The sequence below is a fragment of the Ursus arctos genome, unplaced genomic scaffold (genome assembly GCF_023065955.2).
Source record: "Ursus arctos isolate Adak ecotype North America unplaced genomic scaffold, UrsArc2.0 scaffold_29, whole genome shotgun sequence".
Lineage (NCBI taxonomy): Eukaryota > Metazoa > Chordata > Mammalia > Carnivora > Ursidae > Ursus > Ursus arctos.
The window spans coordinates 29,511,099-29,535,852 of record NW_026622974.1 but is presented as its reverse complement, the minus strand read 5'-3'; the positions used below and the strand labels follow the sequence as shown (position 1 = coordinate 29,535,852).

Sequence of the window (24,754 nt, the reverse complement as noted above, 5' to 3'; positions counted from 1 at the left end):
GACATTTGTGCTTCAGGGAGAAAGTTCTCTCAGAACCTTTGCGAAAAAGAGATTTTAATGGGGGTGAGGGTGTTCTGTGTCTCTGAAGTATAAGAAAGGGCAGCAGAGAAAGGAGCAGAGCTAGCAAGATGCAGGCACAAAAAACAAGCCTTAAATTGGACTGAAATAAAAGGAAGACTTAACCTGAGACCAAAAGCAACATGCCTGAGGGTACATTGAACTGGTAAACAGAAGGATTATCACATTATGTTCTCCCAGATGTTTCACACACAGTTTTTATCAGTGAAAGTCACCAACACAAAGACCTCAAAAGGCAGCGCTACTTGATTTTATATACATATAAATGCTGTATCTCTGGCACTTTAATGTGTTTTGAACTAAATTAACAGGCGCATTGGGGAGAGATGGAAGGTCAAAATAACACCAAGAAAGAGAGTGTGGAGTAAGTAGATGAGAAAGATGGCGAGGGCAACTTGTTTGCTCAGATGGACACGCAACTGTTAAGATTTGGGCAAGTCCCAAGATATTCAAGTGTTGTTCCCTTCTTGCATTATAAATAGACCCTTGAGTAGAAATGAAGATCAAAAGACTGCATGATTTTTGGTACTAGAAAGGGCATTACAACCCTCTGACCCTTGCCTGGCAGGAGAACAACAACATTCACAAAAGTGGGTTCTCCCGGTAAGGTGATTCACTTGCTCTCCACGTGTGCTGACTCCTGTTACTTTCCCGGGTGTGGAAAACTAGATGGCACATTTGAGGTGGAGAGGACTGCACACACTCCTGGTTTTGCGGGTTCTGGTGGCTGCTGGCAAATAACCTGAGCTTCTGTTGGTCTGGAGTTCTCTTTGCCTCTTAAAACAAAAAGTTAAGAAAAATCCAGACGTATAAAAATAAGGAGTGAGGAGGGATAAAGCATAGGAGTAAGAGTCTCCAAACTGGTGTTCTCTCAACTTGCTCCTTCCCCCAACCCCTCCTCTCAGCAGGCAGGCAGAGTTTCTTTAGAAAGTCAGATGATGTCAGCTTCTGCCCCAAAGCCTCCAATTGCTCCCCATTCCTCCTGAGGTAAAAATCAACATATTATAATTGCTTATGACAGATGTCCTATAACTTTTTTCCCTCACGTAATCCTCTAACATAATTTTTATACTATGTACCCCTTTGCATGCTTTTCAGTTAACATCTAAAGTTTTTCATCATAAGTTTAAATAATTGGATAAGATGCAACTTCTGGTGAGTTGTAAATATGGATATTGAAAATAAAACAAAAATTAGAGCATTTGTATGCATCCAGTAGAATCTCCCATAGCTCCTCAATAGTTACCATCGAATACTCCATAGTGTGTGCCTTCATGTACCCTTCTCAACAGTAGGAAATGCCCCAGGGATCCTTTTTCTTCATATATCCACATTTCCCTTCCCATTCCCACTTCACAGCCTTATCTTAATGTAATTTATTTTATGCTTGAAAGTCTGTTAGTCGTTACTCTTACATACTTCTCAGTAACAAAAATACGTATATAAATTTAAATTACAGATTTTATTTATTTCCTGCTGCTATAGGCTTTATGCATACAAAGAAATTTCTTCTGGATTCAGTTGAATTTATAATTACTTTTAATATATAACTGATTAAAACAAACAGATACAAATTTAACAAAAAATTCAAGTAAATTTCCCTTGACAGATAAAATATCAGATACAGGTTTTGTGGATACTAACATTTATAAATACAAATTTAGAACAAGATTTTGGAAGAGGCCAGTTTAAATGGAGGGCCTGCAGCTTAGGTTTCAGTAGCTTCAGCCTCTGGATACATGGAGTTGCTATGGTGTTGTTCCTCATATGAGTTCACGTACTATTACTTATTATTCATATTATGTGTTGCCAGAATGAAACTGGACTTAGCATCAATTTTATCCCTATTCTTTTACTTAGTTTCCCTTAAATTCTGAGAAAACTTAAATGTAAATAAGTAGATGGAAACAGACGGGAGTTTTGTTATAGTAATATCTTTATTCTTTAAGTTGCTTCAGCATTATATGCTAACAATCACATCATGATTTGTCATTATTTTTATTGACTTGTCAGCTGTCATTAGGACTTCTTCTAATGTGTTGAAAGCAAAGAATCAGAAACCCCCTGCTGCAAAAACAAGTGTTGCCCGTCAGCTGAATTCACTTGGTTTCTTAACCTCAACACTACTATTTCACAGGGTCGCTTTGTGTGGCAACCTAAAGGCACTGTGCTGCAGTAAGAAGAGGGAGGGATGACTGGGGAAGGATGTGGGCCAAAGGGAAAGGGGAAAAGGAAAGGTGTGTCCTCAGGGGGACCTACTTTAGGAAAGCAGGATAGGAAAAATGGGACCTAGGTATTGATTCTCTTTAAATTGTCTGTGTGCCTGTTTATCCCCTGAAAAGTCTTTAAATACAGCCAGGTACCTAAGCCCCAGCTTGAAGATTATTGGTCCACAAGGCGCTACACAGGAGCTGTTCCCCTCACCGCACCTTCTGTCCTCATCCTCTTTTATGGTCATCCTTGCTCTGGTCACACTGACCTCTTTGTTGTTCCTTCAGTGTTCAGAGCATTCTCCAGCCTTGAGGCCTTCTCCATACTGCTCAAAAGTCACCTTTTTTTTTTTTTAAAGATTTTATTTATTTATTTGACAGAGAGAGAGACAGCCAGCTAGAGAGGGAACACAAGCAGGGGGAGTGGGACAGGAAGAAGCAGGCTCCCGGCAGAGGAGCCCGATGCGGGGCTCGATCCCAGATCTCCAAAATCACGCCCTGAGCCTAAGGCAGACACTTAACGACTGAGCCACCCAGGCGCCCCTCAAAAGTCACCTTTATAGTGAGGCCTTCCTCAACTGCCCTATTTTAAACCACAGCCTCTCTCTCTCTCTCTCTCTCTTTCTCTCTCATATTCCCTGTCTTCCTTCTTTTATTTTTCTCTATAACACATGGAGGGATTCAATATATATTTATTAAGTGGATTAATTTCCGTGGGCTGTAAATTGGTGTGTCCACATAAGCCATAAAAGAGCGCTCCATGTTCTAAGATCATGCTTGGGCTGGGAAACAGGGATCATCTCAGGATGCGGCGATTTTTGCTCCTAATGGTGCTTCATTGCAGTGTGTCAGGAAGCAGTGTGGGAAGCATATCGGATCTTTCTGGATCGCATCCCTGACCCAGGGGAATACCAGGACTGGGTCAGCCTCTGCCAGCAGGAGACTTTCTGCCTCTTTGACATTGGAAAAAATTTCAGCAATTCGCAGGAGCACCTGGATCTTCTTCAGCAGGTAAGTCTAAACACTGTGCATTTGGAGCACTATCCGAAAAGCTCCCAGACCTCCAGCCCCTGCCCCTTTTCAGTTGGTTTCCACTGCATAAGAATTAGTTGAAGAAATGCTTAGAGATATCTGATAAGGCCAACAAAAGTTTTATTTTTGCAAAATAGCATTGTACAGGCTGGTTGAAGTGAAGTTAAAGGAAAAAGGGGATGAAAATAGACTTTAGTTCTTCAGTTGACATTTTCTCCTGGTAAAATTACTTTTTATCTTTCTGCAGAGAATAAAACAGAGACACCTCCCTGAGAGGTAAGTACCCAAAATAGAGTGCAGCATGCTCTTGACTTTTGAAAGATCATATAATGGAGTGAGACTGAGCTATTGTACCTTTATGGTATTACGTCAGCACTGAGATCTGTGTAGGTTATTCTGACAGACAAACTATGCATATACTGCGCTAAAGATAAATGAGTATATAAAGGGGAAATGGATAGACCCTAAAGACTGAGATAGATGTTGGCACTATGTTTGCAGATAAAATGGATTCCTTACAATGTGTTAAGTATCTAATGTGTTTTTTCACTTATAAGATAGAGAACAATTAAAATAGCTTGATTTTTAGAATTTATGATAAACTATTAGTTACATCAGGAAAATACTAATACAATCAGAAAGCAACCTGCATTAGGGGGGCGCCTGGGTGGCTCAGTCGTTAAGCGTCTGCCTTCGGCGCAGGGTGTGACCCGGGGTCCTGGGATCCAGCCCCGCATCAGGCTCCTCTGCTGGGAGCCTGCTTCTTCCTCTCCCACTCTCCCTTCCTGTGTTCCCTCTCTCGCTGGCTGTCTCTCTGTCAAATAAATAAATAAAATCTTTAAAAAAAGAAAGAAAGAAAGCAGCCTGCATTATGAACTCTCATTTGGTATTCTGTAAAGCATTAGTATTTCTCAAACTAAATTACCGAAGCACTGAGCTATATTCTCAACAAGAACTGAATATCAAATAAGAAAATCAAAATGAGAAAAAGCCAAAGAAAAGTACATTAGATAAAATGATTAAAGAAGAGAGACAAACTCTAAACACAAATTACATACAGTTTATAACATTTAGAAATCTAATTCTGAAGATAATACTAAGAGAGACACAAACTTGGCTGTATGAAATACTGACAATTCTTCATAATGCTTTTCACATTTGTTCCTTCATTTCTGTTCCCTTTGCCAACAACCTGTTCTAGGACCTTACTAATTTACATTGTGAACAATGTCAAATCTGATCTCCGTAATGGATTTCCCTGCCTCTAACCTCTTCCCCTCCTTAACTTGTATAACTGCTGCTGGATTAATAAGTCTGAAAAATTTCTTACATTGAGCCCTGTTCAATGACTTTCAAGAGATTCCCACATCTTCCTCTTACCCTGTGAATATCCTCTGCGCACTGGTCCCCTCATGCTCTATGTACAGAAGGCCGATTGGTAAGGATAGAGTCACACACACCCTTTGCCCTGACTCCTAGGTAGGACCAGCTAGTGGGGAGCAGGACCTCTCCTCAGAGGGAGAGGAGAGAATGAGGTGAGTGAATTCCTCACCTCCTCTCACCCCCAACTTGCAAAGTCTTCAAGGGCTATTGTCCTACTTCAGCTTCATCTCAGTTCCTGTCAAGCAGCCTTTCCACAGATCCTTCTCTGTCTCTGGTTCATGGTAACTGGACTAAGGGTAGTTTGAGCACCCCACTGTTACCAGCCCTGGAGTACTGCACTCGGCCTTGTGGTTGCTCTCATACTCTTCCCACAACTTAATAAGTAATTCCTTTTTTAAACTTTGCTCAAATTACCCCACAATGAGTGAGCCATCTGTGTCCTGCCAGGCCCTTCACTGAGGTAGAGGCCAAACTCATCAACTGAGGCCTTTCACCCCCTGACCTTTGCAACTTTGCCTCCATTACCCATGATCCCCCTGCTGCCACCACGCCATTCCTCACTGCACACAGACCTTACCCTCCTCATCCTGGACTCTGACCCCTAGCCTTTCCCTACTGCCCAGAAGAACCTGCCTTTTCTACGTTACCTATCCAAATCCTACTCTCCTTCAAGCTCCTAGTGGAGTCCCACCTGGATCCCATGATGTCTGAACAGCCTATTTGAGCCTGCAGCAATATCTCCCTGCTTTGAACTTTGTACTCTTTTTGGCACTTACATTTTTGTTTAATACTTCCTCGCTTTACCCTGTAAGAGTTTTCCTGTAAGAGTTTAAACTCCTCAAGGGCAGGAACCCTTTCATAACTCTTCACCCACCACCACAGACCTGAGCAAAATCCTCATATATTTTAACTGATACATCTATAGAGCCACTCTTTAGAAATTTTAAAAAGTTGTTATGAGAAGAAATAATGCGATTGAGGAAAATCTTAGTACTAGAGTATTAACTTTGTTCACAAGACACAGAGATATTCACTCTTCTTTTTTTTTTTTAAAGATTTTATTTATTCATTCAACAGAGATAGAGACAGCCAGAGAGAGAGGGAACACAAGCAGAGGGAGTGGGAGAGGAAGAAGCAGGCTCATAGCGGAAGAGCCTGACGCGGGGCTCGATCCCACAACGCCGGGATCACGCCCTGAGCCGAAGGCAGACGCTTAACCGCTGTGCCACCCAGGCACCCCGATATTCACTCTTCTGATTTAACTATAGGATGATATTTATTCCTCCATTTTCAAAAAAGAAAGAAAGAAAGAAAAGAAAACAAAGCAGAGGCCATCCATCCATAAGAAAAAATCCGACAGAATGTACCAAGACTTGATAGAAAAAACATTAAAAATTACAGGAAACAGCTGCCCAAGACAGAAAGAGAAAGAAATAGAATGATCCCATTACTCCTGTGTCTACCAACATTGTTAAAAAGAATTGCTAAGGAGCAAGAGGCAAACGTTTTACATTAACTATGATTACCAAGTTGGGAAGGGAGGGAAGAAGGGAGGGTGGAAGGCAGGCGGGCAGGCGGGCAGAAAGGCAGGCCTATTATTTCAAACCTTTCTAGGAAGACAAAACAGAAAATCTTCTCACCTGAGTAGCCCATAAATCTGCCAGTTTCAAATGACTTTAAAATAAAAGCCAGTGAAAGAACTCAGTGTCCAGCTTCCCAAATTATAGCTTCTGAGTGATGATGGTCTAGATGGCCATTGTACTGGCAGAATCACGCCCAGTGGCAAAGGATGAGGAAATAGCATTTGACACAGAATCCTACATACAGTGGGCTATTGACTTGTAACTAGTGCCATACCCAGGACTTTACTCATTATTCCTCTTGGTTACTTTCTTTTTTTACAGCAAGGTAAAACAAGGAGACCAATATTATAATACGAGGAAAGAGATCTTACTATAAACAAAGTTCTATAAGTGGGAGAAAAAAAAGGGAAATTGTCTAAATCACAAATGCTCTAATGTTTGATATGAGATCTTTATAAATATAATATCCATAAAAACTATTTCTTAAGTGTATAGTAAAAGTTATCACTAGAAACAAACAAGAATACCTAATTCCAAAACAGTCTGAATTTATATTTAGTTTGTGTGCACCAATAGAGTCCTCCATGTTTACATCTATTCTAATTGGTCAGAGCCCATGCCAGGCCAATGGATAATATTTTGTATATCACCTCTCTTAGGACTTTGGCAAATTGGGTGTGTTAGAAATATGTATGTAGATGGTCCCATTGTCTATAGCCAATCTAGGTGACTCTACAACCCAGAGCACCCTTTGGCCTTCCCATCATCATGAATCATAGAAAAGTGGATCAAATATATTGGTCTCCTATGACTAAATTGTACTAACACAGACACAAGCTAGTAAGACCTGATAGCTTATAGTAACAAACCTTTCAGTGAGTTTCAAAAGTTATCACTACTGCTACTCCTTTCTATATAAAGCTTGCTAGAATGGGCCAACGTTATAACAGACAGCTGTACACGATGCCCTTGGATTTGCCCTTAGATATCTTCCAGACTGCCACTGCATGGCACTGCAAACCTACCCCACAACTCCTGCAGACAATGGTTGTGTCCAGAATAGGGATTTAATACACCTGCATTACCCAGAAATCCCCCTCTCTCCTATTAACTATAACTACAAGAGTTACTTAAGTAAATAAACTGAAGGACTCTCTGAATTTGCAGGTTTGAGGATCTGAGATTTTAGCAAGAACATTCAGTCATAGATCATGTCATGCAATTATTTTCGATGTCAAGGACACAGTGCAAACACAATGGAACTATAAAACATCAAGCCCCAAAGACTAGTTTTGCTTATGATGAAAATGCTCCCCAGGACCACATGAAAGATGTTTATGGAAAACCCTGGAGTCAAACAACCATTTTCAGAAGTTGCTTCAATTTTCCTTCAATGAAAATACATTTGAAGATTACTTCTATAATGAAAGAAATAAGCAAACCCAGTTTTAAAGGGTTTTTCTCTGATTTTTAGGTCTAATTGAGTATAGGAAAAGTAAATGCATTTCCCCTCTTGTTATCAAGCTCCTTTTCACCACCTCTTCTTTCTTTTCTGCTGTGGTGATAGAAAAGATGAAATATCTACAGAGAAGACATTCGGAGAGCCTGGTGAGACCCGTGTGTTTTCTACAGGTAAGCTTAGTTCTCCACATTCACCTGCTCCTGAACCTTAATTCAAATGATCATGAAAGTATATTGTTGAAAAAGCAATCCTTAATTGAAGTCGACAAAATTTATAATGTACTTTCTCAAAGCTAACTGATATTTCTAACTTTATAAAATAAATAAATGCATTGTATAAAACTTGAAAAATCTAGAAAAGAATAAAGGTAAAGCCCAATCACCCATTATCCTACAACTTGGAGACAATCATTACCAATATTTTCAAACAAATAAATTCAGGATAAGTATCTGTCTTGCATCCTTTATATAGTCACAAATGGAAAAATTAACCAGATCTCATTAGCAAAACCATTTAACTGTAACATATCTAGGATAGCACCAAATGAGGACAGAAGAGAAGAATGGAGAATTCAATGAGGATCAAAAGTATGAGTTATATTTTTCTCAAGAACATATTTATGTGATCTTTTTTGTAAATTTTTTATTACGTTATATTAGTCACCATACAGTATCATGCTGATCTTAAAAAAAAAATGAGGTAAGAAGGCACCTTACACATCTGTAAATTCCAGAATGACAGAAAAAGTATATGAAATTTTGACCTTGTTCTAATGTAAACTTCTCCAATCTCATTTTTGTGCTCGTAATGTTTTTCATTTCCACAGATGTTGCCCATGGCTCCCTTGGACCCTTCCCGCTCACTCTGGATGACACACTCCTCAATGACACCAAGATGCCTACAATAGTAAGAAGTTCTGAGAGTCAATCTAGCTCTTCACATGCCTGTTTTTGTTGTATTAGTAACACAAGAAAAGAGAATGGGTGAATTGGCCATTTAGTATTACTAGTGCTACATTTTTATCACTCCAATTACGAGTCAGTGACTTTGTTCTATTCAGGATTCTTCCTTCCTCTAGGGACTGCAGGAAAAATAGATTGAAAACTAGAATAAGGTGAGAGGAATTGCAAGAAGCAACTTAATTATAAACTCCAGGACAGCAGGGGCCCTTTCCCCCCCAGTACCTAACAGAACCCTCATACCCAGCAGGTACTCAGCAAGCATTTGAACAAATAAATGAATACACCTATCAATCAATCAGTCAGTCTCCTTCTCCACTAAAGTGTATTCTCATGCTGACAGTAAGGGTAGAAATTTTGCTTTCAGTCATGGCCAGCATGAATAGGTCAGATAAGTACCAAAATGATTGAAATGCTGCATGTCGTATGGGGAAAAATAAAAACGGTGTTCTCAGGCAAAGAGGAGCACTGGCCACACTACTCTCTCTGTGTGAAAAGGCATGAAGGAGGAGAGGATATGTTACAGAATTTAATGTCGGTTATCAAACAAAGGGGACATTTTAACTGTTCCAAAATCGTTGAGCCAGACACTTGGTGCTGAAGCTGGGAGACTCTGTCCTCCTTACTCAGGAGTGACAGGGTTATGGCAGCACGAGATGGGCAGCAAGTTCAGAAGGGGGCAGGAGTATAGGGGTGATACATCCGAGCCCATATCTTTTCATCCTTACGCTACCACTGCAACCAGACAACTTTCCTGTGGTCTGTGAGACTTCACTAGCTTTTCCTCTCCTGGGAACCTACCCGCAAGGCACGGGGGTCAAAGCCCAGGTGGTGAGGACGAGAAGGACAAGAAGTTCAGTCTCACCAGCTCTAGGTGAAAATTCAGGGACGAGAACCCCGCTGGCCCTTCTATCTGGCCTGTAGGCCAGATGGCTGCGGATTTGCTGGAACTATTGCTATGAACAAAGAATTAAAATGTTCTCTTTTTCTCAAAAATACTATTCCATGAAGAGCGAAAAGTGCTGTTGGAAAAAATTATTGAGATTAAATGTATTCACTCTAAAATTTCAAAGTCAACTCTTGTTTGCCTTCTCTTTTCTCACATTACTTGTGTCCCATATTCTTCAAAATCCAGTATAGATCCCCCCCCTTCTGCAGCAAATATCCCCTGAACATTTCATTGCATATTCACCACATCCTCTCTTATCCTTTTTACCACCCGCATCTATCACTTACTCTTTCATTCACCAGCGTTTTACTAAAATCCTCTGATGTGCCAGATAATTGGGGTGTGTGCCGAAGATCCTAAGACGAAGAAGACGCATTTCCTGCCTAAGTACAACAAAATAATCTAAATGCTGTACTTGAAGATGGCAGATGTATAGAACGGAACAAAATGATAGACCAGAACAGGTTGCCAAGGATGTGACCGCCAGTCATGTATATTCACAGAGAATTTTGTGCAAAAGTGGCCACTTTTTTTTTTTTTTTAACTTTGGGAGATTTAATGAAGTGTGAGAATCGTACTGGATTCAAGAGATTATATGTGGGGTGACAAGATTAGCATATAAAAAGACCCTAGGTGAGTATGGCATAGGTATTAAATGAGAAATTCAAATATTATTCACTGCTTCAGGCGATTAGAGGAGGCAAAGATTTCTGCCCTAAATGATCAGAGGAAATATTATTTTAAATGAACCATAAAATATTAGTAAGGAGTAAAAAGTGTGTGTGTCTGTGTGTGTCTGTGTGTGTCTGTGTGTGTCTGTGTGTCTGTGTCCCTGTGTTTTAGTGCTGGAGGTGAGTATGGGGAGCAGTGAGGAGGATCTTCAGTCAGGAGATTAGCACAAGTGATGTGTTATTTCATCAACAGTGAACAAGCTATCTGGTAGTCAGTGCAGGGAGAAAGGACAGACTATAATTGTTCAAGCAGCAACAATTCCATTTACAATTGTATCAAAAAAAAAAAAGATGCCTAGGAATAAACCTAACCAAAGAGGTGAAAAACCTGTACTCTGAAAACTATAAAACACTGATTAAAGAAACTGAAGATGACACAAAGACATGGAAAGGCATTCCTTGCTCATAGATTGGAAGAATAAATATTGTTAAAATGTCTATACTACCCAAAGCAATCTATACATTTAATGCAATCCCTATCAAAATACCAATAGCATTTTTCACAGAGCTAGAACAAAGAATCTTAAAATTTGTATGGAACCACAGAAGACCCCAAATAGCCAAAGCTATCTTGAAAAAGAAGAGCAAAGCTGGAGGCATCATAATCCTGGACTTCAAGTTATATTACAAAGCTGTAGTAATCAAAACAGTATGGTACTGGCACAAAAATAGACATATAGCTCAATGGAACAGAATTGAAAACCCAGAAATAAACCCACAACTATATGGTCAACTAATCTTCGACAAAGCAGGAAAGAATATCCAATGGGAAAAGGACAGTCTCTTCAACAAATAGTGTTGGGAAAACTGGACAGCAACATGCAAAAGAAAGAAATTAGACCAATTTAGCATACCATACACAAAAATAACTTCAAAATGTATTAAAGACCTAAATGTGAGACAGGAAACCATAAAAATCCTAGAAGGAAATATAGGCAGTAACCTCTTTGACATCAGCCATCGCAACTTATTTCTAGATATGTCTCCTGAGGTAAGGGAAATAGGAGCAAAAATAAACTATTGGGACTACATCAAAATAAAAAGCTTGTACACAGCAAGGAGAACAATCAATAAAACTAAAAGATAGCCTACGGAATGGGAGAAGATATTTGTAAATGGCATATCTGATAAAAGGTTAGTATCCAGAGTATATAAAGAACTTATAAAACTCAACACCCAAAAAACAAATAATCCAATTTTTAAAAAGGCAGAAGACATGAACAGACATTTTTCCAAAAAAGACATACAGATGGCCAAGAGAAACATCACTTGTCATCAGGGAAATGCAAATCAAAACCACAATGAGATATCACCTCACAACTGTCAGTATGGCTAAAATCAACAACACAAGAAATAATAGGTGTTGGCAAGGACGTGGAGAAAAAGGAGCCCTCTTGAACTATTGGTGGGAATGCAAATTGGTGGAGTCACTCTGGAGAACAATATGGAGGTTCCTCAAAAAGTTAAAAATAGAACTACCCTATGATCCAATAATTGCACTATTGGGTATTTATCCAAATAACACAAAAACATTAATTCAAATGGATACATGCACCCCTATGTTTATAGCAGCAATATTTACAATAGCCAAATTATGGAAACAGCCCAAATATCTATCAGCTGATGAATGGATAAAGAAGATGTGGTGTATATATATATGCAATGGAATATTCTTCAGCCATAAAAAAGAATGAAATCTTGCCATTTGCAAGGATGTGGGTGGAGCTAGAGAGTATTATGCTAAGCAAAATAAGTCAGAGAAAGACAAATACCATATGATTTCACTCACACGTGGAATTTAAGAAACAAAACAAAGGAGCAAAGGGAAAAAGAAAGAGAGAGAAACCAAGAAACAGACTCTTAACTATAGAGAAGAAACTGATGGAAACCAGAGAGGAGGTGGGTTGAGGGATGGGTGAAACAGGTGATGGGGATTAGGGAGGGCACTTGTCATGATGAGCACAGGGTGATGTATGGCAGTGTTGAATCACTGTGCTGTACACCGGAAACACTTCTTGAGACAATATCAATATATATTATTTAATATTGCCATATGCTTGTGGATTATGTTAATAGAAGACTTTGATTTTTTTAATTTAGGAAAGAAAAGCAGAATCCACTAAGGTACCCGAGGGCCCACTGGAGCAGAAGGTGGAGCTGAGCATCACACTGGCAAACCAGAAGTTCAAGGCAGAACTCACGGACTCCCAGTCCCCATATTATCAGGAGCTGGCAGCGAAGTCTCAACTCCAGGTACGTGAACCCACCCCACACAACCACGGCCAAGTCAACAATCAGAATCTGAGAGCCAACAGGACTTAACCCCTTTGAACTAACAGTTTCAACTTCTTGTAACTAGACATTCATTTTTAGCCATTAGAAAGAAGGAAAAAGTGCAACAGGTCCCAAAATGTTAGGGCAAATGAATCTCTAGAAAAGTTTTTCTATTCCAGCTTTTCTATCTATACTTACATTTAGGTTTTCTTTAAATAGTAGGTTTTGGGGGCACCTGGGTGGTTCAGTAGTTAAGCGTCTGCCTTCGGCTCAGGGCGTGATCCCGGCGTTCTGGGATCGAGCCCCACATCAGGCTCTTCCGCTGGGAGCCTGCTTCTTCCTCTCCCACTCCCCCTGCTTGTGTTCCCTCTCTCGCTGGCTGTCTCTCTGTCAAATAAATAAATTAAATCTTTAAAAAATAAATAAATAAATAAATAAATAAATAAATAAATAGTAGGTTTTTAAATCTCCTTTAACTGAAAGTCACTAAGCACATATTCTATAGCACCAGCTAGGGAATATGCCTGATTAAAATATGAATTTTTAACGCATATGTGTCTTATATAATATTGCCACTTTTGCGATTTGATGCAATTTAAAGCCATGACATTTCCAGCATCAACTTAGGAGCTGCCCCAAGATGTCACTTCCATCTCTGACCATCATCACCTCTGCCCACCTCTTCATTTACCTCAGGATGAATCCAAACCACTGTGCTGACTCTGGCATCTACACACCGTGATAAGAGCCCTGCCTTCCTTTCCAGCTTCACCTTCACACTAGCTCCTTCCCATCCCCCTCCCTTACACACTACTTTACAGGAAGTGGAAACTGCTTGCAAATCTCCTCACCTTTAGCCTTTCCATATGCTGCCTCCTCCATCTGCGGTGTTGTTTCCCTGTGTTTCACTTTACAAACTTCATCAAGGAAAGTTCTCTCCACCCATCCTGGGTTAGTACCTCCCCTCCGAGCTAACACACGGTGCCCACTACTGTCACAACAGTTATCACCCTGTCTTGAGATTGTTTACACGTCTATGGCCTTTGTTGTCTCCGTTTCTCCCTCTTCACCCAACACCCTCACTGCCTTCAGCCTCTGGGACTCCCCTTGAGGGTGGGAACAGTTTCTTTATTTCTGAAGACTTATCTCCTAATGCGGAGCTTGGGATGCAGTTAAATATTCAGTAATTGTAGAAATGCAGCTGAAAATAGATGCTTTCATAAGATAGCATAACCATGAACTACATTTATGGATAACCCAAGCATCTCACACAGCATGGCCAGGGAACGCACAGGCCCCTACTTCTCATACGTGGAGGATTCAAGGCTTACCTCCTCTCAACTGGAGAGAAGATGAATAAGCAAAAATTTTAAACCTCCAACCACTCCCTGCATCACCATTCAGTCAATAAAATGTAGAGAATCATTTCTACAAACTTCAAAGAGAAAGCGTCAGCATGGGTGTTTATGAACCAGGGAAGTACTTAGACATGGATTATTAGATAGAATGAATTAAAGAATAGTCTGTTAACTTCCTATTTGTTCTTCGAAATATTCTTTCAGAAAGTTCTTAGTATAGTCAGAGTATCTTCAAAATTGGATAGTTGGCCAAGCAGCGTGGCACCAGAACCCTGTTCTTAACCATTATACTATACTTCCTATTCTTCCCAAATAAATCTCTGTGAGGCAGAGGTTTTTGTACCAGCATCAAATAAACATGTCCATTCTAGACTCTGAAAACCTTATTAGCCAAAAGGCTATGTCTTGCTCGGTCTTGTTCCAGAGACCCATCACATCAGTCCTCCTGGTTCCTCTGCACGGTTGCTGGCTTCTCTGAAATGGAGCCCCTCTGCTTAGAGCTTCTGTTCCCTTTCCAGGCTCCTGAGCAATCCAGACCACTCGCGGCCTGCCAGCCCATAACTACCCAGCTCCACCACAGCCCATACTTGCATTAGCACAGCCATTCAGGCCTAATCAGGAATTAATGGACAGTGCTTTGCAGTAATTTAATTTCCACAATAAACCTAATGAGCAATTTAATACAAATGTCAAAAGGAATGCTTAGTTGTTGTCTGAATGCTTTCTCCTGTGCAAACATTCACGAGAACTCAACACGGCTGCCTTTTTATAGCCCCGTTAACATACATTCCAGCAGAATCAGGGAGGCCCCTGTGCAGTTAGTATTATTAATAAGGTTAACCGGGCACTTAATTAGCAATTTAGTGGTTAGCACTCCATGATTGGAAGGTCCCCAGAAGATTATTTAGCAGAATTAACTGAAGGCCTTTGTCATCTCCTCCCTGAGATGCCTTCTGCACCCTCCTAAGCAGAGCTGACTCTTAATCAATCACAGGCAGGTTCACAAAGAGGACATGGACAACAGGTAAAATTCCCCTCCATCAGAGCCAGTACCATGGAGCACTCCTGGAGGGGAGGACGGCTCTGCCTGGAGATGTTCCCTGCTGCAGCTGTGGGCTTCTCTGGAGTGCTTGATTGATTGTTTTCACCTGTATAACAGCATCTCGGCTATCCCGGACAAGAAAGAGGAACAAGTCAGTGTCTGAATCTTCTGCTCCAGAAACTGCTGCTCACACTAAAGCATTCAGTCCCCGGTGTTGTTACTGGAATGGCATAACAAATGCCTCGTGGCCCCAGAGCTATTTGTCACGGGAGGCCAGAACAGACCTGAAGCACGTACACAGCTCCTTCCTACCTGCCCCCATAATAAAGACCAGATCCACATAACCTAAACTCCTAGCTCTCCCCTGTTAGGCCTGTGGCGGGGGTGGTAGCGGAGGCACAGAAACTTATTACTCAGGCTCCCTGCCCCGACCCCTATGCAGACCCTCACGCTGTCCTTCCCCTCATTGAGTCCTTCAAAAGCAACTGACTGAAGGCTTGCTCTGTCTGTTCTTGTCAGGCTCCATGGCAGGTGGCCACTGAGGAAGTAAAAGAAAATTGGGCTATCAAGGAGCTAGTAATCCAGTAGGGGAGATAGAGACTGAGTAAATCAATAATACACTATCATCAACTCTTTGCCCATTGTGTGTGAGGCACTTATTAGTTATTCCTTACAGGAGCCTCACAATTTAGGTATTGTTATCCCTTTTTGGCTAAGGAGATCAGATTCAGAGAGACGAAGCAATAAACTCAAGGCCTTACAGCTAGAAAGTAGCAGAACCAATATTTAAACTCAAGCCTACACAGCTACCTCATCACCTAAAAGCTGGCCTACCTTCATCACTGCAGTTACCATATACTCAAGGGATGAAAACTATTTTTAACATTGGTGCAAGAAAATATGATTTAGGAGGTAAAGCAGTCTGCTGGAAAAAGAAATCCGTGATGCATTTCAAAGCCCAGTGTAAGTGATTTGGGGATTATCTCTGCATCACTGCCCTAGTCCTTGGCATAGATAATGTAGAGTCAGGAGTAATTTGAGATACAGTGACGATGCAGTGGCACGTAGATGAGTTTAGAGAATGAAGAAAGGCGCTCAAGTCAATTAAACAAAATTTGCTGAGTCCCTACTATGTGGATAATGATCTTCTAGGTACTGGGAGAGAGGGACATAAAGATGAATAAATAAGACATGGTCCCTGAGCCCAAGGAGTGTAATCTCAGTGAGGGAGACATCATGCAGCTCATAGACTGTTTTATGGGACGTACTGTAATAAGTTCTGGAGTAGTAGGGAGAAGAAGTAATTCAGCTTCAGGGCTATACAGATGCTTTTCAATAGAGAATGTGTTTGGGACACCTGGGTGGCTCAGTCGGTGAAGCATCTGCCTTTGGCTCAAGTTCTGATCTCAGGGTCCTGGGATTGAGCCCCACATCAGGCTTCCTGCTCAGCAGGGAGCCTGCTTCTCCCCCTGCTCATGCTCTCTGCTCACTCTCTTCCCCGCCTCTCTTTTTCATTCTCTCCCCCCCCACCACCACTCTCTTTTTCTCTCTCTGTCTCTCAAATAAATAAATACAATCTTTAAAAAAAAAATAGAGAATGCATTTGAGTTGGTTTTGAAAGATGGGGGTGTGGGCAGTCAATAAGCAGAAGGTAGAAGTTGCATCTTGGGTTAAAGGGGGGAAAAGTCATAGACGTCTGGAGGAAGTACATGTTGTATTTGAGGAGAGATAGGCCTTAGTTTAGTGAGACTAGAGGATACAATATTGGCCAAGGAGGTAATGATGGCAGGAAGAACAAATGAAAAAGTACTTGGGGAATGGGGGGGAGTAGAATGTAGAGGGTCTTAAATGCCATTCTAAAGAATTGGACCTTCTTCAATGCAGCCCATCAAGGGATTTTTCGTGAAGAACAACAGATATGGAATGATTACCTTGGAAATAAAAAGGTAGTCAAGGAGACATCTCCTCCTTTCCTCCTGCCCCAACATATCCCTCCCCAAAATTTCTCCTTCCTTTCCGCACACACACCCAGAAAACCATTTCTGCAAAAAGGAGGGGAGATGGGGAGGGTTCCCCCTGCCATGGGAATAAGAACATGGTGGAAACAAAATGTATATGATATTCAAACCACCAGGAGTTGGTGACTGGATGTGAAGGAAGGTATTAATGTTGCTGGGTTTTCTGGCATCGAGGATGCACAAAAAGTGTTTATGAACCTGGCTAGGATAGCCCAGGATGAAAGGCAGACTTGGAAAGAAGAGAATGACTCTGGTTTGGACACATTTAATTAGTGACCAAGTTGGGATATTCATGTTTAGAACTCAAAGCTATGTCTCAGGTGATCACTGAAGCCATGGGAGAAAAGGAGATCCCCCAAGGAGGGGGGGACCATGCCAGGTCCCTGCTTACCTGTTCAGCCTCACTTTCACCCTGCTCTCCCCTCCAAGCTTCACTACTAAGCTATCCCTCCTCTTGGTCTCGCCTCCCAGCATGCACAGGAGTAAGCTGGATGGGGCAGTGCCCATCGATGTGGCAGTGTGTCCCCAGAGCCTAGCAGGTACCTACAGTCAACCTCACTGAATAAATGGGAGAGTGAGATAAAGGCCGAGAATGCAAACTTCCAGAGTCTTTATATTTAAAGTAGAGAGTGCAGACAAGAATAAGATGGAGTAAAGAAGACTGAGAAAGTGGTCCTAGAGATAGAAGAAGAACCCGAAAAAAAAGCAGGCACACCATGGAAGAGGAATGGAAAATGCCACTGGATTTGGAGAGAGCCAAGAGCCAACAGCCTGGAGAAAACCCTCCCTTCTGGGCAAATCCAGAGGCGGAAGCCAGATTGTAGTGGGTCAGGAGTCACTGAGTATAGCAATTGTAAAATACTGATAATATGCCTCATTAGCAAGGTCAAACTAATCAAGAAAATTTATTGTAAAATCCACATAAATCTACGTGTGAATCTAACCTATTAGAGTCTGTTTGTGCCATTTTATTTAGTTACGGCAGCCATTTTGATTTTAGTAATCTCTTTAACATTATATTTTCCAAATCATCTCATTCAACTCAGAAAATGTAATAGTCATTCTGTGTGTATAAATAAAAATACTGTGGGGTGCCTGGGTGGCTCCGTCGTTAAGCATCTGCGGTCAGCTCAGGGCATGATCCCGGAGTCCTGGGATCGAGCCCCAACATCGGGCTCCATGCTCCGCTGGGAGCCTGCTTCTTCCTCTCCCACTCCCCCTGCTTGTGTTCCCTTTCTCGCTGGCTGTCTCTCTCTCCGTTAAATAAGTGAATAAAATCTTTAATAAATAAATAAATAAAAATACTGTAGCCAAAAGAGTTTCTTCCAAGTACCACCTTAAAGTTATTTCATATTCTATTTAAAGTAACCATTAAGGCAGATCAGAATTACCCAATTGCAGCTTTTTTTTTTTTTTTTTAAAGAGAGAGAGAGAATGCAGGGTGGGGAGGAGCAAAGGGAGATAGAGAATCTTAAGCAGGCTCCACTGAGATCATGACCTGAACCAAAATCAAGAGTCAGATGTTTAAACAACTGACCCATCGAGGCACCCCCCAATTGCAGCTTTTAAGTAAATATCAAAACACTTTCCTCTGGGTTTCAGAAATAACTAAGAACAAAAAATTTGGCCTCAATAGTTGCTTCGATTTTCCATTTTCATGTTTTTCCCAGAACTCATCAAAAGTGTTTAGACTTTTTCAGTTAGGTAAGATCTGACCCAGTAGAGCCAAAGAATGTTTCATAAATTTCTTTCTTTCTGCAGATGCAAAAGGTATTTAAGAAACTTCCAGGATTCAAAGAAATCCATGTGCTAGGATTTAGGTAAGTAAGAGAATCAGACTCTTCTCAATTTTTAAATTACTTTCTCTCTGTCCTCTTTTAAAAGCAGTGTCATGAGGATTATAAGGTTCCTTTCCCCCTAGTTGTTTAGCTCTGTCAAATCCTGAAAACTGAATGCATTTCAGATAAAGGAATTGTCTAATTAGAACATGACTCTAGGTGATTTTTTTAAGGGGTAACACAGGAGCTGTATTCCTTCCTCCCTCTGGAGTCAGAAACACTGCTCTCTGCAGAGAGCTCATCTGCTGTCCTAGGCAATGTTATTAACGAACCTCTTAGGAGAACACCTCAGTAGAGACAGGTCAAAAGAAGTAGCAATTAGTTACCTTAGTGTCTGATTGCCTGGTTCCCTGTTGAATGCTAAATATCATCATTATTGAAACAAATCAGGCTGACCCTAGGGAATCAGGTGAAACTAATAAAAAGTAGTACTTAGGAGATAAGGAAGTTGAAGGAATGGGGTAGAAAGGGACAGAGGTGGAAGCAACACTTCCCAAAATATACCTTTTATTATCATTTTGACGTCTGAACTGTAGTAATGCATTACCATGTGAAAATTATTAAATTAACAATTTTAAATAAAGGAAATGAAATTGAAGAATAGTGCCATGCTAAAGCAGGATTATATTCCCATGGCTTCCCCACAAACAGGCCTATATCCATTAACATCTCAGCGCTGGAATCTGGGTGGGTTCATGATTTTTGGTAAGAAGTTTTGCATCCTCTTTCTAAGTTCTCATTCAAAACATCTACAGGTAGGGTCAAAATATGATTATTTTTTTAAATGTGCCACAGGGTATGTGCAGCCCTGGCGTGTCAGACCGAGATTCCCTGCCCCAAGGAGGGATTTGTAAAGTGGGTAGAGAAGGCCTCCCCCAGAGTACTTCCTGGCCCCTCCACTCTCTGTTGTCTTAAAGCTAGAAAGTGCCCAGAGCAAGTTTCCGCACTCAAAGAATAGCTTCTGGACGAGCTCCACCGGTTTTTTCCTTTCAAAGCTTTCAGACCCCTCTGATTTGTATGACTCCAGAGGAAGAAAGTATTGAAAAGTGAAGGTTATAAAAGATGAAACCCTTAATATGTACCACAGCAGACTCATTTTTCTTTATTTCAAGAAGCTGCTCCACAATATCCCACGTGAAATCAGATGGATTAGAGAGAAATAAAAGGTGATGGTAGAATATTCTGCATAGATGGCAAGGTCTTCTGGACAAGCCACTGCAGCTAAAGAGCAGATGTTTCATTTAAAGCTGAAGGAAATGATACGAACAGTCCTCTTGCGGAATGTTCAAATTGCTCGTTATGCCCTCCCTTCAAATGAATGAAAAACTAATAATAAAAAAAAAATCTATTTCAGAAGAAAATGAAAATGTTAGGATGATGAAATTTCACAAGGTAAAAAAGGTATATCCACTGAAGCTGCATCTTTCCCATGTGTTTCTCTCTGTAAAACTTTATTCTTAATTCTGCCAAAGAGGCTTATAAAGTAAATTTGACCATATATTCCCAACGATTTCCATTATGGAATGAATATTTAGTCTCCCAGAAAACATTTTGACCCGGAATACGATAAACAATATGCTTATGAGTGTGGCAAGGTTTTAATCATAACTAGCAATGCTCAGAATATTGTAAAGTAAATTTAGTATGAAGGAAATTGCTTTCTCATGGAGCCGGATCCCCTAAAACCCTACGAATCTCCTGATACTGTCTTTATGTCAGCTCATTTGGATAAAACCTGATCTACAGTTTAATAAGTACGTTTTTTATTAGTGACCTCATTTGATTCTCCCAACACATCTGGGAAGTTGTGAGGACAGATATTTATCAACACAACTATAAGGGCGAACAGAAAAAGATCCACTTTAAATACTGCTTTATCTCTTATAGCGAACATGGGAAACTATTAACAATCATTTAATCTAATTGGAGGGTATACTCTTTCAAAGACTAGTTCATAAATGTCCATAGCAGCTTTATTTGGAATAGCTGAGGACCGGAAACAACCCAAATGTCCATCAACAGAGCAATAGATAGCACAAATTGTGGAATATTGTTACCATAGACTACTACTCAGCAGAGGAAGGATTAGAATATACGACAATTAGAATATACAACAATATGGGTTCATCTCAAAATGCCTATGTTGAGTGAAAGAAGCCAGAGGAAAAGGAATGTATTATGATTCCACTTATATGTAACTCTAGAACACACAAACTAATCTGTAAGGACAGAAAACAGATCAGTAGTTGCTTGGGGAGGGTCAGACAGAAAGGATGGGAGGGAAGGGTTTCAAAGGGGCATGAGTAAAACTTTGGGAGGAATTAATTTGATTGTGGTAATGGTTGCACAGGTGTATAGTGTCAAACTTACCAAACTGTACACCTTCAACATGTCCGGTTTATTTCATGACAATTATATTTCAATGCAATATTTTTTTTAATGAGCAGGACCACGGTGTCGGCTCACGGAGCCCTGCCTCTCACCAAACTATAAGTCACTGCTGAAAGAAGCAAGAGGCAGGCCCTAAATGAATGTCTAGTTGGTACAGAAGTCCCTCCCACAGAGCATCCCCAGTGAGTGGTCATAGATTCTCCCCTGCTTCTACAGAAGCAAAGTAGTAGCGACGTCTATTTCAGTCATATTTTATCAAAGGATAAAAGTTAAAAGAATTCATACTCCAGGCAGAAAGAACAGCAGCACAAATCCCATCACATGTATAGAGTGTCTTTGTAAACAAAGATCATCTGAAATGTAAAATGAGAAACCCGAACATAGATTCTAAACTAAATTCATACATATGCCCAGAGAAGTCCAAAATATTTGTCAGTTTGATGACCAAATGGCCTCTTTTGAGGCTTAAGCAGGTAGTGGCAAGGCAAAGGGGCCCAGGCTTGAAGTCAAGCAGGACAGGGTTTGAATCCTGGCTCTGCCACCTTTCAGCTAACAACTTCCTCTGTGTGTGTGTGTGTGTGTGTGTTCCTTTTTCTGTAAAATGGGGATTGTGTTGTTGAAAAGATTAAATGAGGATGCATATAAACTGCCTGGTGCGGACCACCCACTCAGTAAACAGGTGTTTATTTTTCTTGCAACCTGTTCCGTGATGAATTATACCATTCCCTCAAGGCTTACTGATTAAGGCAATTTGAAAAATAATCAGTCCACAAAACACCAGTTCCAGTGTCCAATCTCAGATAAATTACCTGCAGGATTAAATTAATCATTTAATGCTACTCAGAGGGTGAGAAATTCATTTATAAAATACTTTCTTTAAAAACTTCCTGGCACCAGCACCACCCAAAATGTAAGATGCAAATGTGTATTTGCCACCACTTTGGGACGAATATGAAGAAATCAAAGAGTTTACAAAGAGAACCAAAGTACATGTTGAACACTACATCTGAGACAAACGATGTACTATATGTTGGCTAATTGAATTTAAGTAAAAAATAAAAATAAAAACTATATACAATCTTTGAACTAAGATTGAATCCTATTCAGAAACATCATATAATTCTGTTTACTTCCTGAGATTCATATGGCTCTCAAAATCCCCATCCATATTCTGATGGCAGTTTATGTATTTCCCTCAAAGCTCTGGGCAGACATGGGAGACAATGGAAAGAAATCTGTCTCTCTGGGGCACCTGGGTGGCTCAGTCGTTAAGCATCTGCCTTCAGCTCAGGGCGTGATCCCAGGGTCCTGGGATCAAGCCCCACATCAGGCTCCTCCGCTGGGAGCCTGCTTCTTCCTCTCCCACTCCCCCTGCTTGTGTTCCCTCTCTCGCTGGCTGTCTCTATCTCTGTCGAATAAATAAATAAAATCTTTTTTTTAATAATATTTTTATTATATTATGTTAGTCACCATACAGTGCATCCCTAGTTTTTGATGTAAAGTTCCATGATTCATTACTTGCATGTAACACCCAGTGCACCATGCAATACGTGCCCTCCTTAATACCCATCACCAGCCTATCCCAATCCCCCGCCCCACTCCCCTCTGAAGCCCTCAGTTTCTTTCCCAGAGTCCATAGTCTCTCATGGTTCATTCCCCCTTCTGTTTACCCACCCCCTTTCTTCTTCCCTTTCTTCTCCTACTGATCTTCCTACTTCTTGTGTTCCATAAATGAGTGAAACCATATGATAATTGTCTTTCTCTGCTTGACTTATTTCGCTTAGCATTATCTCCTCCAGTCCCGTCCATGTTGCAGCAAATGTTGAGAAATCGTTCTTTTTGATGGCTGAGTAATATTCCATTGTATATATGGACCACATCTTCTTAATCCAGTCATCTGTTGAAGGGCATCTCTGCTCCTTCCACAGTTTAGCTATTGTGGACAATGCTGCTATGAACATTGGGGTGCATATGGCCCTTCTCTTCACTACGTCTGTATCTTTGGGGTAAATACCCAGTAGTACAATTGCAATCTTAAAAAAAAAGAAAGAAAGAAAGAAAGAAATCTCTCTCTCTCTCTCTCACTCTCTCTTTCTCTCTCTCTTGTATTTGAAATGATTCAGTAAATATCTTAATAAATTTAATAAAAAATTCTTTCTCTCTTGCATGTTCCCATTGCATATGGTGAAATGAAGACCAAAGAAAGGAAGAGATGGGTAATTTGGACTTTTCTAGTGTTTTGAAATATAGTACCTTTTCCCCCACAAATTTATATGCTGATCTTTTACAAATAATTTTTATATATGAAGTCTGGCATTAGCCAATGGCTTTTTATTTGTATCTTATTTAAATGAGAGTAATTGATCACTTACTCAGTAGAAAAAAACTCAAGTCAAATCACTACATTAGATAAGTATGTAAACAATGATTTGATCAGTGAAAGTGTATTCTGAAAAATTCAAAATCTAATTAGAAAAACATAAAAACACATTTCTGTGAGGCAAGCATGCTTTAACAATTTCTTAAATATCATTTGTGATGGGAAATTGTCTGTCCGAATGCACACTTGTACAAGCAGCCAACCTAAGTCTGTAATAAAGAAGAGAAACTAATTTGCTCCTTGGTTCCAAGGTCAGTTTGAATTGGGACAGAGCCCACTATACCTTGGAGAGCTCAGTAATAAGAATCCAGCTTTGGCTTCTCTAATTGACTAGTGAAATAATGAACTGTAGACTCTGACTGATAGTGTGGCCCAAAGAACTGCCAAGAGTACACATGATCAGTTCTGGAGGCTTTAAAACACTTTTGCATCCCTCTGTGTGGATTTATGGCATAAACTAAAAGGTAACCTGATCCTAGAGGAAAGAGTTATAGAGAATCCAATTTCATTTTTATATGCAAAAAGGCATCAAGTCAATAAATATGATAATAAATATGGTTAATTATATACTACTTCCCTTTCTCTTTTCTCACACCTTTTTTTTAAGATGTTATCTTAAAAGCAGCTTGAGGGAAAAAATTGTGTTTGATTTAGAATTTTGTTTTTTAATTAAAAAATACTTCTTGAAAGACGTAGAAGAGAAATAACCTTAAGAAATAAAGCTTTGCCTTGGTTACAATATGTACATACTTCTGTCTCCCTGCTGTATCCTATGCTGCTCTTTCATAGACCCCCCTAAAGAAGGCTATTTGTAGAAGAAAAGGACGATTCATCCTTCTTGCTGATTGGCACTTCATGACTTTACTTATAAGGCCCCCCAAAACACTGGTGAATAATAGCAACTCTTGACAATTAATACTTTTTCATAAAGAATAAAGTAAAAATCTTGATTCAGTCACTTCATTCAGTTGGTAGCCAGTCTTCAAGCTGGACTTAACCCCCATCTTGTCATTCTATCTAACTACTAAAATATATGTCAGTTCTTCTTCCACATTTCAAATTTCTG

The 24,754-nt window shown here is 40.3% G+C and overlaps 1 protein-coding gene across 1 annotated transcript in view; it reads left to right on the top strand.

Annotated features, from left to right (window-relative positions):
* Positions 1-24,754, top strand: part of IMPG1 (interphotoreceptor matrix proteoglycan 1) — a 124,550-nt gene that overhangs the window by 30,064 nt on the left and 69,732 nt on the right. The window contains exons 2-8 of the mRNA XM_026507043.4: positions 3,133-3,299; positions 3,568-3,596; positions 7,854-7,918; positions 8,575-8,654; positions 12,488-12,640; positions 18,841-18,899; positions 23,504-23,524. Coding sequence (XP_026362828.3) covers positions 3,133-3,299; positions 3,568-3,596; positions 7,854-7,918; positions 8,575-8,654; positions 12,488-12,640; positions 18,841-18,899; positions 23,504-23,524 — 574 coding nt within the window. The remainder of the gene's footprint in view (positions 1-3,132; positions 3,300-3,567; positions 3,597-7,853; positions 7,919-8,574; positions 8,655-12,487; positions 12,641-18,840; positions 18,900-23,503; positions 23,525-24,754) is intronic.